The 15,580-nt window shown below is 42.6% G+C and overlaps 1 protein-coding gene across 4 annotated transcripts in view; it reads right to left on the bottom strand.

Moving 5' to 3' along the window:
- Nucleotides 1-15,580, bottom strand: part of LOC137349219 (partitioning defective 3 homolog) — a 956,485-nt gene that overhangs the window by 759,985 nt on the left and 180,920 nt on the right. For all 4 annotated transcript variants that reach the window (XM_068014722.1, XM_068014712.1, XM_068014729.1 and 1 more), the window contains exon 2: nucleotides 13,023-13,124. In XM_068014722.1, coding sequence (XP_067870823.1) covers nucleotides 13,023-13,124 — 102 coding nt within the window. The remainder of the gene's footprint in view (nucleotides 1-13,022; nucleotides 13,125-15,580) is intronic.

Below are 15,580 nucleotides of genomic sequence, written 5' to 3' on the forward strand. Positions count from 1 at the left end.
AAGTACAATCCATAAGAAACACCTGCGTGTTAGTGTTCAACTGTTATTTGTGTATCAGTTGTTTAATTATATGCAAGTTGAGGGTGTTAATTGGGGTCTTACTTGAGCACTTATAAGCAGACACTTAGAGACTGGTGGAGGATTTGAGTGAGGAGCTACACGTTTATAATCCTTTTACTCTGTACTATAAATGTGAAACTGAATAAAGATAGGCTCCAGCATCATCCTTCCACAACAAGCTTTCTGGAATTTAACAGTGAGCTATCGATTTTGTAATCAATTTATTATAACAAATGTAGAATACCCCACTAATTGCAGCCCTATCACACATTTATGTATGGGACAGATTGGGAAAGAAACTAAATTATTTTGTAAAGAGCTTTCCCTTCATTTGGCATTTCCTCAAAAGGTAAGGTTAAGATCAGAAAACTCTCAGGGTGACAATTCATAGATATGAACCCACATCCAAGCATTGAGCAATTCAGCACAGCATGTCCCGAGCAGATGCACAGAGCGAGAGGCTAACTGGACCCAGGCAGTTAAGATACTACCGGTATCCTAACGCGCACCAAGTCCCAATCAGCGTGACCCCTGTGCTTGCTGACATAGATTTGGCTACTGGCCTAGCAATGCCTCAATTTTAAAATTCTCATCTTGGTTTTTAAATCCTCCCATGGCTCACTCTCCTACAATCTCTGTAATCTCCTCCAGCGCCAGCAAGCCTTTGAGATCTCTGAGATTCTCTAATTCAGGCCTCTTGCGCAAACCCAATTTCCATTGCTCCATTGCTGGCAGACATGCCTTAAGCTGCCTAGGCCGCAAAACACTCCATCACCCTACTCCACCATCACCCAATCCCCTCCCGCCCCCCCCCCCCCTCCTTTCAGTCACTCCTTAAAACTTTGGCCATGTTTTTGTTCAACTTTCCTCAAGTTTTGTCTGATAATGCTTCTGCAAAGCACCTAGGGCATTTTATTACATTAAATATACTAAATGCAAGTTAGTGTTGAGAGTGGGTGAAAGAGGGAGATAGGAAGAGGGTGCAGGGAGATAGAAAAAGGACGTGGAGGGAAGAACGAGAACAGGAGACTTCTCAGCAGGGAGAGATTACTCAGATTTTCATCCAAATTGGTGAGGGAATGGTGTTAATCCTGTTTACTACTTGCACACCAACCTAGGAATTCCCATCAGTATAGGGGAAACCAGATCTCTTCAGAAAATGTTCCCTGTGCATACTGGGGAGAAATTAAATGTGCAAAGATTTGCTTCCCTCAATTCAAGCTGGACCAATCTCTGATGAGCAAGGTTTGACACCCCTGACATTGAAATCTATTACATCACCAACTGGAAAACTAACTGGTACCACAGGCTTTGCTCATTAAAAAAAAGACGTGCATTAATATAGTGCCTTTCACGCCCACCCGACATCCCAAAGCACTTTACAGCCAATGAAGTACTTCTGAAGTGTAGTCACTGTTATAATGTAAGAAATGCAACATGGGGAGGAAAGGAGTCAAGAACATATTCTGTGAAGCACGTACCTTAGGGACCAAATTTAATATACAACAGATGAATAACAGAAAGTCACTCAAACAGAATAACAGACAATTATATAATGTAATCTCAAAGCACCCGTAAAAAAATCACAGTATACCACTTAAAAAGGAAATCTAGTTTACTCAATCACTATAAATCAGTCGTACTGATGTTATGTCCTGCCTATCACATATTTCAGGTGTGCACCAGATATTAATTCTCTCTTGGATTCAGAGAGTCACCAGTCTCTCAGTAAACAAATACCCATAGCATAATATCAGCAGTTTACTGCCTAATATTTTAGCATAACTCAGGCCGTAACAGTGAAAACCCCACGTTATATGAACTGGGTACTGTAATCTCACACACATCTCTCCAAATCATTCCAATAGTGAACTGAACGACGCTTTAGTCAAATGAGGCCAGATATGAACTGTTGAACTGATTTATTGTACAGTCAGTAAATGAAAGGAATAAGTGTTTTCGTAAATGTAATTCAATTGTGATGTAATTCCACAGAGTTCTTCATCGTGAGGAAGATAATAAATCACAACACAGGCTATAGGCTAAATTAAGATTTATGACCAAGGTTTTCTTTAAACCTAGATTATTACAATCATAAGGAAGCCTAGGCCCCTGTCTGTGTCTCTCAGCAGATCTTCCAGGACTGGCGTCGAGACTATGTAGTTTTGCCTTTCATTACCAGCTGGACAGCAAGCAGCTTGACCTCTGACCATCTCCCCAGCTCTGAGAGTCATGGCGACGGCCTGTAGAGCTGCCAGTCAAAGCAGCAATTGCTGCCATCCCCATCCCCCAAGTTGAAAAGACATTCTCGAACTTATCATTTACCTTGCTCAAATTAATTGGGTCCTTCAGGAAATAGATATGGAAGATCACTGTAATGTTAAACAATTTTCTATTACTTCAAGCAATCTGGACAGATATTTTACTTCATCCTAATCCACATCTTCCAGCACTGCTGTCCTGCAAAATTAACTCAAAGCAAAATTTAACTTGCTTTGAAGGTAAAAGCACAGAAACAGGCTGTTTAGCCCAACTGACCGATGCCAATATTTTGCTCAACACAAGCCGCCTCTGTAAGACTATGTATTTTCTGATTCATTTATTCACATATGTATCAATCAGGAGTATTTTGAAATCTTGCTGCCATATTTTAACACACCATACATTAGTATTTTATACACTCCACTTTTATTTTTGTTATTTCTTCTTCTTAGGCAGTCCCTTGGGAACGAGGATGACTTTCTTCCACTCCAGGGTTGTGGGTCCTCCGGTGACTGAATATCCAATTCTGGATCCGCACCCTTTGCCACAGGTGGGGCAAGTGGTGCTTGGTGAGGCGAGTGAATGGGATGCTCGAAATTCCGAACGCTCCTTCCGCTGTTTGCACTTGGTCACTGCCTGGGCAAGTCGACGTTATTTGAACTGGCTGGCACCTTTGTGGATGCTTCTTCTCCATTTTGGGCAATCTCGGGCAAGAAATTCCCATGAATCAGTAAAGATGTCATATTTTTTCAGGGAGACATTAAGGACATCGTTGTAGCGTTTCCTCTGCCCTCCTGGTAGCCTCTTGCCATGGCGGAGCTCGGAGTAGAAAGCTTGTTTTGGGAGTCTTGTGTCAGGCGTGCGGACGATGTGGCCGCCCAGAGTAACTGACTATCCATGATCAGTGTCTCAATACTGGGGATGTTGGCCTGAGAGGACACTGATATTGGAGCACCTGTCCTGCCACTGAATTTGCAGGATCTTGCGGAGGAACCGCTGGTGATATCTCTCCAAGGCTTGAAGATATCTGCTGTACAGTATCCATGTTTCCGACACACACAGGAGGGCAGGTAACACTGCGGCCCTGTAGACCATGAGCTTGGTGCCAGGTTTGCGGTCTTTGTCATTAAACACTCTTTTCCTCAGACCACCAAAGGCTGCGCTGGCACACTGGAGGTGATGCGGAGTTTCCTTGTCGATGTCTGCCCTGCTGAGAGGAGGCTCCAAAGGTATGGGAAGTGATCCACATTGTCGAATGCTTCGCCGTGGATCTTGATAGTCAGAGGGCAGTCTTGCGCTGTGGGAGCAGGCTGTTAGAGACCTTTGTCTTCCGGATGTTTAGCTTAAGGCCCATTCTTTCATATGCCTCCGTGAATGCATCAACGAGGGTTTGAAGCTTGGCCTCTGAGTGTGCGCATATGCAAGCGTCGTCAGCATACTGCAGCTCGATGACAGAGGTTGGGGTGACCTTGGTTCTGGTCTGGAGGCGACGTAGGTTAAATAGTTTCCTGCTTGTAGAGTAGATCTACTCCGGCAGGGAGATTCATGGAGATCAGGTGGAATGTTGCGACGAGGAAGATAGAAAAGAGCATTGGTTCGGTGACACAGCCTTTCTTGACCCCAGTTTGCACTCGGAGTAGGTCAGTGGCAGATCCATTGGCACGGATTACAGCTTTTTTATTTCATTTATAAATCAATATAGGAAGTGCAGACCCTTTCCTGGAAACCACGTGACTCCCTCAGAGTTCAGATTCAGATACGCATAGTAACCTTCAGTTTCAGAGATAAGGCAGGATTCTTGGAAACCACATGAGCCTAATTCCTGGAGGACAAAGGGACTGTGTAGTGGATAGTACTGGCCTAGCTGTCTGTCACTTTAAGAAACCAATAAGAAGTGATCACTGCACCCAAGACCAATCAAAAGAACTAGGGAGGATCGTTCGGTTAGGGTGTAAACCTCCAAGAAAGGGTTAAAAAGCATTGTGTAGCAGCCTTTGGCACACCATTCTAATACAGCAGAAAAGAGGAAAGAAAAACTAAGAGGAGGCCAGAATTAGTGTCGTTCTGTGTCCAAGCACTGCGGTAAGCAAAGACCGTGTGCAACTTGTAAACTGTTACCTGGTTGCTAAGTATAACTTTGTTACTTAATAAATCCTCAAATATGTTACATCAAAACTCTTGTTTGCAATTTTTCTGTCTTGATCCAAGAACCCAAATAAGGTTCAGAACTGTCCAGAACCTTTACACCTCTCACCCCTCTACTTATTAATGACCTAGACTTGGGTGTACAGGGCACAGAATCAAAATCGGCAGATGACACAAAATTGGGAAACAATGTGGACTGTGAGGAGGATAGTGATAGACTTCAAGAGAACACAGACAGGTTGGTGGAATGGACAGATGCCCAGATGATGAAATTTAATTCAAAGAAGCGTGAAGTGATACATTTTGGGAGGAAGAACGAGGAGAGGCAATATAAAATAAAGGGTACAATTCTAAAGGGGTTGCAGGAACAGAGAGACCTGGGAGTATATCATTGAAGGTGGCAGGACAGGTTGAGGTGATTTAAAAGGCATACAGGATCCTGTGCTTTTTAGATAGAGATCTAGAGTACAAAAACAAGGAGGTTATGATGAACCTTTATAAAACAGTGGTTCAGCCTCAACTGGAGTATTGCTAGGGACTGCACTTTAGGATAAGAACACAAGAAATAGAAGCAGGATTTGGCCATTCAACCCCTCAAGCCTGCTCCGCCATTTAATAAGATCATGGCTGATCTGACTGTAGCCTTAATTCCACTTTCCTGCCCCCAATAACCCTGGACTCTCTGTCAATCAAAAATCTGTCCAACTCAGCCTCGGGTATATTCAAAGAATCAGCCTTCACTGCTCACTGTAGAAGAGAATTCCAAACACTAACGACTGAGGTAAAGAATTCCTCCTCATCTCAGTCTTAAATGGGAGACTCCTTAATTTGAAACTGTGCCCCTTAGTTCTAGATTTCCCCCACAAGAACAAACATCCTCTCAGCACCTAGACAATCACGTCTTGACATCTAGTCAAGCCCCCTCAGCATTTTGTACGTTTCTATAAGATCATCTCTCGTTCTTCTAATCTTCCGTATCGGACCAACCTTTCCTCAGAAGACAAACCCCTCATCCCAGGGATCAGCCTAGTGAACCATCTCTGAACGGCTTCCAATGCAAGTAGGTCCCTCCTTGAATAAGGTGACCAAAATTGTACACAGTACTCTAGGTGCGGTCTCACCAATGCCCTGTACAGCTGTAGCAAGGCGTCCCTACTTTTATACTCCATCCCGCTTGCAATAAAGACCAACATTCCAATTGCCTTCCTAATTACTTGCTGTACCTGCATGCTGACATTGAGGTTCATGTACGAGGACACCCAGATCCCTCTGTACCGCAGCATTCTTCAATCTCTCTCCATTTAAATAATACTCTGCTTTTCTATTCTTCCTGCCTAAGTGGACAACTTCACGTTTGTGAAAGCTTTAGAGAGGGTGCAGAAAAGATTTATGAGAATGGTTCCAGGGATGAGGGGCTTAAGTGAATAGATTGGAGAAGCTGGGGTTGTTCTCCTTAGAGAAGAGAGTGTTGACAGGAGATTTGATAGCTGTATCGGGAGAAATCTGTTCCCATTGGCAGAAGGGTCAAGCACCAGAGGATACCAATTTAAGGTGACTGGCAGAAGAAGCAACAGCGACATAAGGAAAAACCTTTTTATACACAGCGAGTGGTTAGGATCTGGAATGCACTCAGAAGAGATGATTTAACTGATTCCAAAAGTCACACAAGTGCCTTGCCATTTCATAATGGCAGGCTTCAATATTTAATAGGTTCCACCTCGGCAGTCTAAATACTGCAATTAAGCATCACTTAACCAGTTCCATTTATAATCATTATCTAAAGTTGATTACAGCAAAACAAAAGACCAAACACATTGAGGGACCAGACAATGGCGCTGGCTCCCCACATCATCATGCATGGAAAACTGAGGCCGTCTACACAGCTGAAGCAGCTCGCATGCCAGTAATTGTGACACCTGGAAGCCTGTGCAGAGAACTCATTAAAGCTGCAAAAAAAAAAATGGAGACCACCACAAACCTCCCCACACCCCCCACCCCGCTCTCTCGTGCAATTCTACCTGCAATCAGATTCATACAACCTCACTGACCACAGGCCCAATGTGTGCACGACAGAGGAGTACCACCCGCAAAAACAGGGGTAAATACAGCCCAGGCAAAAAGTAGTTTCCAGTTTTTAACACAATACTTCTTGTCAACAAGACGACAAAAGATAGAAAAAGATGCAAATGTGCAATTGATAGACACTTGAGATTTCAGAATACAATCATGTGAAAAACAATCTGATGGCTACTTAAACTGTTTCTAGCTTTGCCAACACAAATTAAACATTTTTAAATAAACAAAGCTCTCAATATTTAAAGAGAATTAGCAGAACTTAAACTTTGAAAATATCACTGAAGAAGCTAGTCCCCAAACTTCTTTCAAGATGTCAAACAATTCTCTAAATTATTACAACTGTTTCTCAGCTGCTCCTTATGCACTGCACTCTGTGATCACCTGTTTAAGACACTCGGATTAAATCCGATTGACAATTACAGCTAAATGTCATTATTGTGGACTTCCAGTTTCTCTTTCTCCACCTCGCCACCACTCGCCCCGCTCCCCCAACGTCCCCCCACCCCACACCAAATGATATTCATGATTCAAATCCTTGATCAAAGGGAGGGGGAGAAATTAAAGACCCCAATTTTATTATTTGCCATTAAATGTTTGTAAGAAATAGGCCACTGAAAATAAGTGATCAAAGAAATAAGATATGAAAAGCATTCAAGGTATTTAAAAAAGCACACTCAAAAATCACTCGAACCACTTTTCTAGTAAACATCTCTCGATCATTTTAATGTACATCTTTTCCAATATAGATTAATATATTTAAAATGCAAAATGTGACAAACACGTCACTCAAAAGTCCTACATACACTGATCTGCCAGCTGCAAAAATTGGCATTTATATATCGTGCAGTTTGAAAGATGACCAATTATTAATCGAATTTTAGATTTTCTCTTTTCTTGCTGAGTTTTATAAAAGGTTCAATAAAACCTATGATTGGTCCAAAAAGTTCAACTTGTCCCTAATATTTTGGATGCAATGTCAAAGCCCTCAAATTGCTTTACAATTGTTCACAGTGAAACCCTACACAGATGCATGAACATCAATGGTTCTTGCAACTCACTTGCATAGAGTCAGAGAGGCACAGAAGGTCATTCAGCCCATCAAATCTATCCTGGCTCTCTGCAGAGCAATCCAATCAGTCCCATTCTCCATCTCTATCCCTATAGCCTTGCAAATTTAATTCCCTCAAATACCCATCCAATTTCCTTTTGAAAACATTCATCGTCTCCACTTGCACCACCCTCATGGCCAGCAAGGTCCAGGTCATTATCACTCGCTGTGTAAAAAAAGACATTCCCCCGCATCTCTTGCTCAAAATCTTAAATCTGTGTCCCCCATCAGCTAACGGGAACAGCTTTTCTTTGTCAACCCGATCCAAACCCGTCCTAATCTTGTACGCCTCTATCAAATCTCCCCTCAATCTCTAAAATAAAAGCAAAATACTGCGGATGCTGGAAATCTGAAACAAAAACAAGAAATGCTGGATTCACTCAGCAGGTCTGGCAGCATCTGTGGAAAGAGAAAGGGAACCCGAAGAAGGGTCACTGACCCGAAACGTTAACTCTGCTTCTCTTTCCACAGATGCTGCCAGACCTGCTGAGTGAATCCAGCATTTCTTGTTTTTGCTCCCCTCAATCTCCTTTGCTCCAGGGAGAACAAGTCCAGCTTCTCCAACCTAACTTTGTAGCTAAAATCCCTCATCCCTGGAACCATTCTGATAAACCTCCACTGCACCCTCACATCCTTCCTAAAGTGTGGGGACCAGAACTGGGTGCAATACTCTCGTAGTGGCCTAACCAGAGCTTGATAATGATTCAGCATACCTCCATGCTTTTGTACTCAATATCTCTATTTACGAAGCCAGAGATCCCATATGCTTTGGTAACTACTCTCTCAATATGTTCTGCAACCTTTAAAGATCCATGCACATTTACCCCAGGTCCTGCTGTCCCCGCACACTCTTTAGAACTGTACTATTTAGTCTATATTGCCTCTCCCTAACCCTTCTGCTGAAATGCATCATCTCACATTTCTCTGTATTAAATTCCATCTGACATTTGTCTGCCCATTCAGCTAGCCTATCTAAGTCCTGTTGCAGTCAACTGGCATCATCTTCACTGTCTGTCATATCTCCGTTTGGTATCATCAGCAAATTTAGAGATTTTACTCTGTATTGCAATATCAAAGTCATTTATATACATCATAAAAACAGTTCTGCAGCCCTCATCTGCCAGAACAGCTGTTGAGCTATTTCAGATGGCACATCTTCCTCCACCTGTTCTACCTTTGAGGACTTGTTTGCCAGAGTCCCGTCTGCTGAGTATTTCTAGGGTTCCTAGCAGCCCTTCACAGTCATCGAAGTAGCCCAGGACATAAAAGGCATCGAGGCTATGATTATCCGCCATCAGCTTCACTGGGTTGGTCATATAGTTCAGATGTCAGATACCAGGTCTTCTTCTCCCAGCTCAGTCAGGTCAGACGTACCAGAGGACAGAAGAAGAGCTTCAAGGATGTGCTGAAAGCCACCATGAAGAAATGCAACATTGACATCAACTCCTGGGAGACCATCGCCCTGGACTGAACCAGATGGAGGCAGAGTCTGTGGGAAGGATTCCAGCATTTGGAGACCCAATGATGACAAAATGAAGAGGAAAAGCGAGAGTGGCGAGAAGAAGCAGCCATGCCCCGAACTAATAATACACGACCAGACATCCCACATAACAACAAATGCTCGACATGCCATAAAGTTTGTAGATCCTGAACTGGCCTCATCAGCCATCTTCAGACTCATGGAAGACAATCACCCTCGCCTGCGAGGGATGGCCAATAATAAAAAGCAGTGGTCCTAGCACTGAACCTTAGGGAACACCGCTACCTACCATCCTCCAGTCTGAGAACAACCATTTACTACAACTCGCTGTTTTCTGTCCTTAAGCTAATTTTTTTATCCGAGCTAACACTGACCCTCCGATTCCATCATTTTGGTAACCAGTCTTTTTTGCAGTATTTTGTCAAAGGCTTTCTTGAAATCCATATGGACAGGATCCTAGTAAGCCAGGCAACCAGGAACGTCCCAGATCCAATCCTTGGTCCATGCTGAGGTAGCAAGTCTCAACAAATACAGTCATGTGGTGAGACACTGAAATTGCCCTCAGCATTTGTAGGCTAATGGAGAAAATATCATGAGGGCTCCCATGCTGCATCAGTCTCCAGCAAGCCCCGTTGGAATGTGAACATTTGGACACCAATTGAAAATAATTAGACCCCACAACTCATCAAGATTCAAATGTAGAATGACCGCCTCAACAGGTTATCAGAGAACCGCCAGTGCCATGAAACCACAAGATTACAAATAAGGAAATCAATCCAGCCCAGTTTAGTTAATCTATCCAGAAACACCCTCAAGTCCCCTCATCACAGCATTTAACTGCTTCTTGAACAAAATCAAAGTTTTTACCTCAGAAGTCTTTCTTCACTTTGAATTCATTATAAGAAGAATGAAGTTAGGCCAGAATGGGGTGGGGTAGCACAGCTATTCTGAAATCTAAATGAAACTCTTGAATGATGGAGCAGATTACACAGTTTTCTTGTGCTGACCTGCCTATGCCACTTTTTACTTAAAAAAACAATTTTAGTCCTATTTATGCAAAAAAAATTCCTTTGCTATCATGCTATGCATCATTCCACAGCTGTTGCGCTGTAAGACTGAATATTGCTATTGCATGACAGTTCAATATACTGCAAAGCTGCATGTACTGCAATTTATGGCCAAGCTGGTAGCCACAAGGAATAATAAATACTGCTATGTTTAAACAACAGTCATCCATCAATAAATCCGTCTTAAGGGAAAGGTCCCAAACATGTACACCTCTCACAGACATATTAAAGATTGCATCCTGATGATAGTTCAGTGAAAGAAATATTTTCCAATACAATATATAAACAAACAAAATAATGCAGATCTAATGTGGTTTTGGCAGAGAATTCCGATGGCCAGTACACCTCAATGTGATTTGGCAATGGATAGCTAAGCCCTTCGTGCACCAGTTACATTTAAGTTAATGTCCTTTGGACTTGAAGGAGTGAAGCTGGATGCCAACATGGGTTGGGAGATGGGTGGATAAAGGCTTTGCTGGGACGGGATTTGAGGGAGTGATCAAGCAGACCAACAGCTCCAGATGTATGTGTCATGATGAACGGAACAGCAAATGCTAGATAGTGGGGAGTTCAAAAGCAACTTGAGAGTTTTCCCCCCGTCCCCTCCCCGATGATGGATGCAGAAAGGAGTGAAGTTAACAGCAGGTAAGGGAATGCAGGTAGTGAGGACGACAAAGAAGTGGTTGGAGATGGTCTCATGAATGATTTAAACCACAGGAACAGGGAGGCCACGGAAGATGGAAATGTCAATGCGGTGACTGCAAATATGGATTAGGGAGTTTATACGGAGGGAGAGCACTGAATTTAGACGAGAGCTGGCAAACTAAACTAGCATGGAGATTGAAATCACCGAGGATAAGTCATCGCTCGGCAGAGAGGCTGAGGGGGAATGAAAGGGAGGATTCCTTGGAGAGGAACTTGAGGTGAGTCTTGAGTGGGCAGTCAACAAGGATTTTAAAAATAAAAACGAGAAATGCTGGAAATACTCAGCAGGTCTGGCAGCATCTGTGTAGAGAGAAGCAGAGTTAACGTTTTAGGTCAGTGACCTTTCTTCAGAACTGGCAAATATTAGAAATGTGAAAAGTTTTAAGCAAGTAAAGCGGGGGTGGGGCAAGAGATAACAAAAGAGGTGTTGATAGGACAAGGTCACAGAGAATAACCAACCAGAAGGTCATGGAGCAAAGGCAAACAATATGTTAATGGTGTGTTGAAATACAAAGCATTGGTACAGATAGGGTGTTAATGGACTGAAAACTGAACAGCCGCAAGTACAAACATGAAAAAAAACAATGGGTAAGCAAACTGAACAAACTAAAATAAAACAAAAAAAAAAGAAAAAAGAATAACTAAAAATAAAAGTAAAATGGGGGGCCTGGTCATGCTCTGAAATTATTGAACTCAATGTTCAATCCGGCAGGCTGTAGTGTGCCTAATCGGTAAATGAGATGTTGCTCCTCGAGCTTGCGTTGATGTTCACTGGAACACTGCAGCAATCCCAGGACAGAGATGTGAGCAGGGGTAAGTGTTGAAATGGCAACAAACTGGAAGTTCGGGGTCATGCTTTTGGACTGAGCGGAGGTGTTCCACAAAGCAGTCACCCAGTGGTGTGTTTGGTCTCCCCAATGTGGAGGAGACCACATTGTGAGCAGCGAATACGTTGAAAAAAGTACAAGTAAATCGCTGCTTCACCTGAAAGGAGTGTTTGGGTCCTGGGATAGTGAGGAGAGAGGAGGTAAATGGGCAGGTATTACACCTCCTGCGATTGCAGGGGAAGGTGCCGCGGGGAGGGGATGAGGCAGTGGGGTTAATGAAGGAGTGGACCAGGGTGTCGCGGAGGGAACGATCCCTTCGGAATGCTGACAGGGGAAGGGAAGGGAGGTTCATTCAATAATTTACGTGCCAGTACCTGCCAGTCTTTGGAAAAAGTTACTTTCATGCTCTTCACTTCAACAACCAACTTTACCATAAACAAATATTTTCATAGTGAAAGCCAAGGATTTGAAACCCCTGTTCTGGGCAGTACAGCACATAACACTATGTTCTTCAAGCTCCTGGCAATAAACTACGAATTTTTTCAATGAGGAAGTTGCAAATAAATAGACCCAGTCCGGTCACACAGAGTAAATAAACCCTGGAAAAGGAATGCAATGCCTATTTTTTCCCACTAGATGTCTCAATTCTATGAAGACTGTTCATACGTACTTGAGGCTTCGTGTGAAACTTCAAACTTTAATCCAATCTTCCTCTCTCAACAGATGCTGCCTAAGCTGCTGAGTGATTCCAGCAATTTCTGTTTCGATGCTCACCCATACTATTCAGCTCAATCTTTTTTCCTTTCCCAATTTACCCCTAACTTCTTGAAGCCAGCAACTCAATGACTTGTCAGGAGAAGCCTTCTTCACCTGAGGGTGTAAGCAGTGTTTGCCAGTTGGATTGTGGGGCAATCACAACCATGCTTTATTGCCTCTTGACCCAATATACACACGTGTCCTCCAGGTAGGAACAGAAAGCTGAGCAATACACGGAAGGCAAAGCCAGTTGCACTTCCTGCATCACCTGCCCAGCTGAAATTGAATGCTGAGCACATATCAGGTGCTGGGACATGGGATCTTCCTGGTCTGAATAGCTCAGTGCCACATAAAGAGATGAGAATAACCATTCACTCAAGGGCCGCTTCCTCATCTCAGCCATTTTTCAACATGAGTCATCTAAGTAACCTCAGGCATAATCACTTTCCACATTACAAATGCTGCCCAAAACTTTAAACATTCTAAGCTATGATAAGCTGAGAACGAAATACAAACAGTAGTTGCACAGTACTCACTCGGTCCTTATCGTCAGCAACATCAGAAAGGATGTCATCAAGATCCAAGATGCCACCATCACTATGTTCCAAACGATGTACTTGTACCCAATAACCTGGATCCTGGTGGAAAGAGGAAGAAATATTAGTTGTGTACAATGACTAGAGGTTTCCACTGTTATTTTGTCAACCAAAAAGTGACAAGATTGAAAGAACAACAAGAAGTGGCAAGTCGAAGAGGCCAATCTCATCAGATAAACTTTCATTGTAATTTTTTTCAGGTACTTGCAAAGTGTTGGTTACATTTGTATTAAGATTAACTGCAATTCTGTGGAATATATTTAAATTCAAGACATAGGGTCATTTGGAACGACTCAACAGGTAAAAGCATATTTTCCTAATCAGGATGCTGGCACCAGTGCACAGTGATCAAATTGTCATGCAGGCCCCCACCTGCCAAGAATGGGGTATATTAATTTCGCCACATGGACATTAAATTTAAAATTGTTGCTGGAAAGAAGAGAAGGCCTGTTACAAGGGCTGCCAGACCTTGGCTGGAAAAAAACATGGACATACTAGCAGACATTGAAGGCAGGGAAGTGCATTCCATTCCCTAAGATAATATAATACACAGAGCCAAAACGTGGTCAGACCAGTTAGTCACATGACTAACCTGCTCGGCAACCTGGGGGTTTCTGATCAGTTTGAACTGATAGCCTGCACAAAGCAGAATGCTCCTGGACTGAAGACCTCCTGTCTGTCCGCCTGCTCCCATCTCTTTCTCACAGAGCTCCAAATCCACTGAAAACACACGAACACCAAGAGAGAAAAGTTTCCTACAGCGTGCAAGGTTTAAGAAGAATACTGGGCCCCAATGAAAAGCAAGATCTACCTACAATCAAGGACTCTACAGTGAGCTCAAAGATCTGTAACAAAAACCCTCTTCAGATATTGCCTCAAACTTTTCTGCTTTATTTTTTTCTGCTCTTTTCTGTTCTGATCTGCATGTGTGTATCGCGTATGCATGCTATCATGGGTGCATCATGTATCTGTAGGAATTAACCAAATTAGAGTTTAAGTTTAATAAATTTCAATCTTTCTTCTTTAAACCTAAGAAAACCTGTGTGTTCTGGTTTCTTCGCCTTATAATTGGAAAGCAGTGAACAAGGAATCACCGAGGGGGAGCTAAAAACATGGTGTGTTTAAAGTTAAACCCTGTTGCAGTAAGATGAGGTGAAGGCAGAAAGGGAACCCTGGACCTCTTTCTCACCTGATTGTAATAAAATGAATAGCCAAAAATTAGCAAGGAGTTGACATTAGCAGATAAAATGTTGTGCATAAATTCTTCTTCATGTACTGCAAGCAGCAAAGATCAAGTAAAATTTACCTCAAAATATGTGTGAAATATGTATACGTTAATTGACTGTGGAACACTTGATCATAAAAGGCACAACATAAATTCAAGTTCATTCTTTGACTGGAAACTTGGTTTAGTTGGTGCCACTTTTCCAACTGATTTGTTAGATTGACTGCACAATCTAAATCAACATCCCAGTGCAGGGCCAAATATCAGTGATGCCACTCACTATACGAGGTATTAAATCGACTCGGTCTTGGTTTCAGGATAAATGTTAAAAGTTGATCCTCTTCCAATGGAACGTATTTTAATCAACAGCATTTGGTCCATGTGCCAGTGCTCAACAATGTGCACAACACACTGAAGCCAGCATGCTTCACGAGGAAATTGAAAATACACAGGCAATGGCTAAAGATGTTAGCTTCCGAAAAGAAAGTAATGTACAAAAACCAGCTACATTGAAGTTTTGGTTACATTTGTATTGAGATCAACTGCAATTCTGGGAAATATACTAAAATTCAGAGATAGGATCATTTGGAATGACTCAACAGATAAAAGCATACTTCCCTTTGAGCAGAAAATGAAATGGCAGTCAATGACTCAGAGTTTGTGTACTCAAGCCACTGATCTCTGCTCTCCAACCTTGGGATCCCTGAATTCTGCAATAGGCAGAAATCCAGGAGTAAAGAGCAGAGATTAGTATTTGGAGTGCGAGTGCACTAACAAGATGAATCACTTCAAAAATTCACATACCATACAAATTAATACTTTCACCCACCTTGCAGAAGCTTCTTAAACCGGGAAACAGATTGCAAATGTCCATATAGGGAAATGGCAATACTGGCAGACTTTTTTTTAAATTCGTTTCATGGGATGTGAGCGTCGCTGGCAAGGCCAGCATTTGTTGCCCATCTCTAACTGCCCTTGAGAAGGTAACTAAGTGGCCTGCTAGGCCATTTGAGAGGGCAATTAAGAGTCAACCACATTGCTGTGGGTCTGGAGTCACAAGTAGGCCAAGAACAGCAGATTTCCTGCCCTAAAGGACATTAGTGAATCAGATGGGTTTTTATGACAATCGATAATAGTTTCATGACGCCACTAGTGAGATTAGCTTTCAATTCCAGATGTTTATTAATTAATTGAATTTAAATTCCACCAGCTGCCTTGGTGGGATTCAAATCTGTGTCCCCAGGGCATCAGCCCTGGCCTCTGGATTACTAGT

The sequence above is a fragment of the Heterodontus francisci genome, chromosome 2 (assembly GCF_036365525.1).
Source record: "Heterodontus francisci isolate sHetFra1 chromosome 2, sHetFra1.hap1, whole genome shotgun sequence".
NCBI lineage: Eukaryota > Metazoa > Chordata > Chondrichthyes > Heterodontiformes > Heterodontidae > Heterodontus > Heterodontus francisci.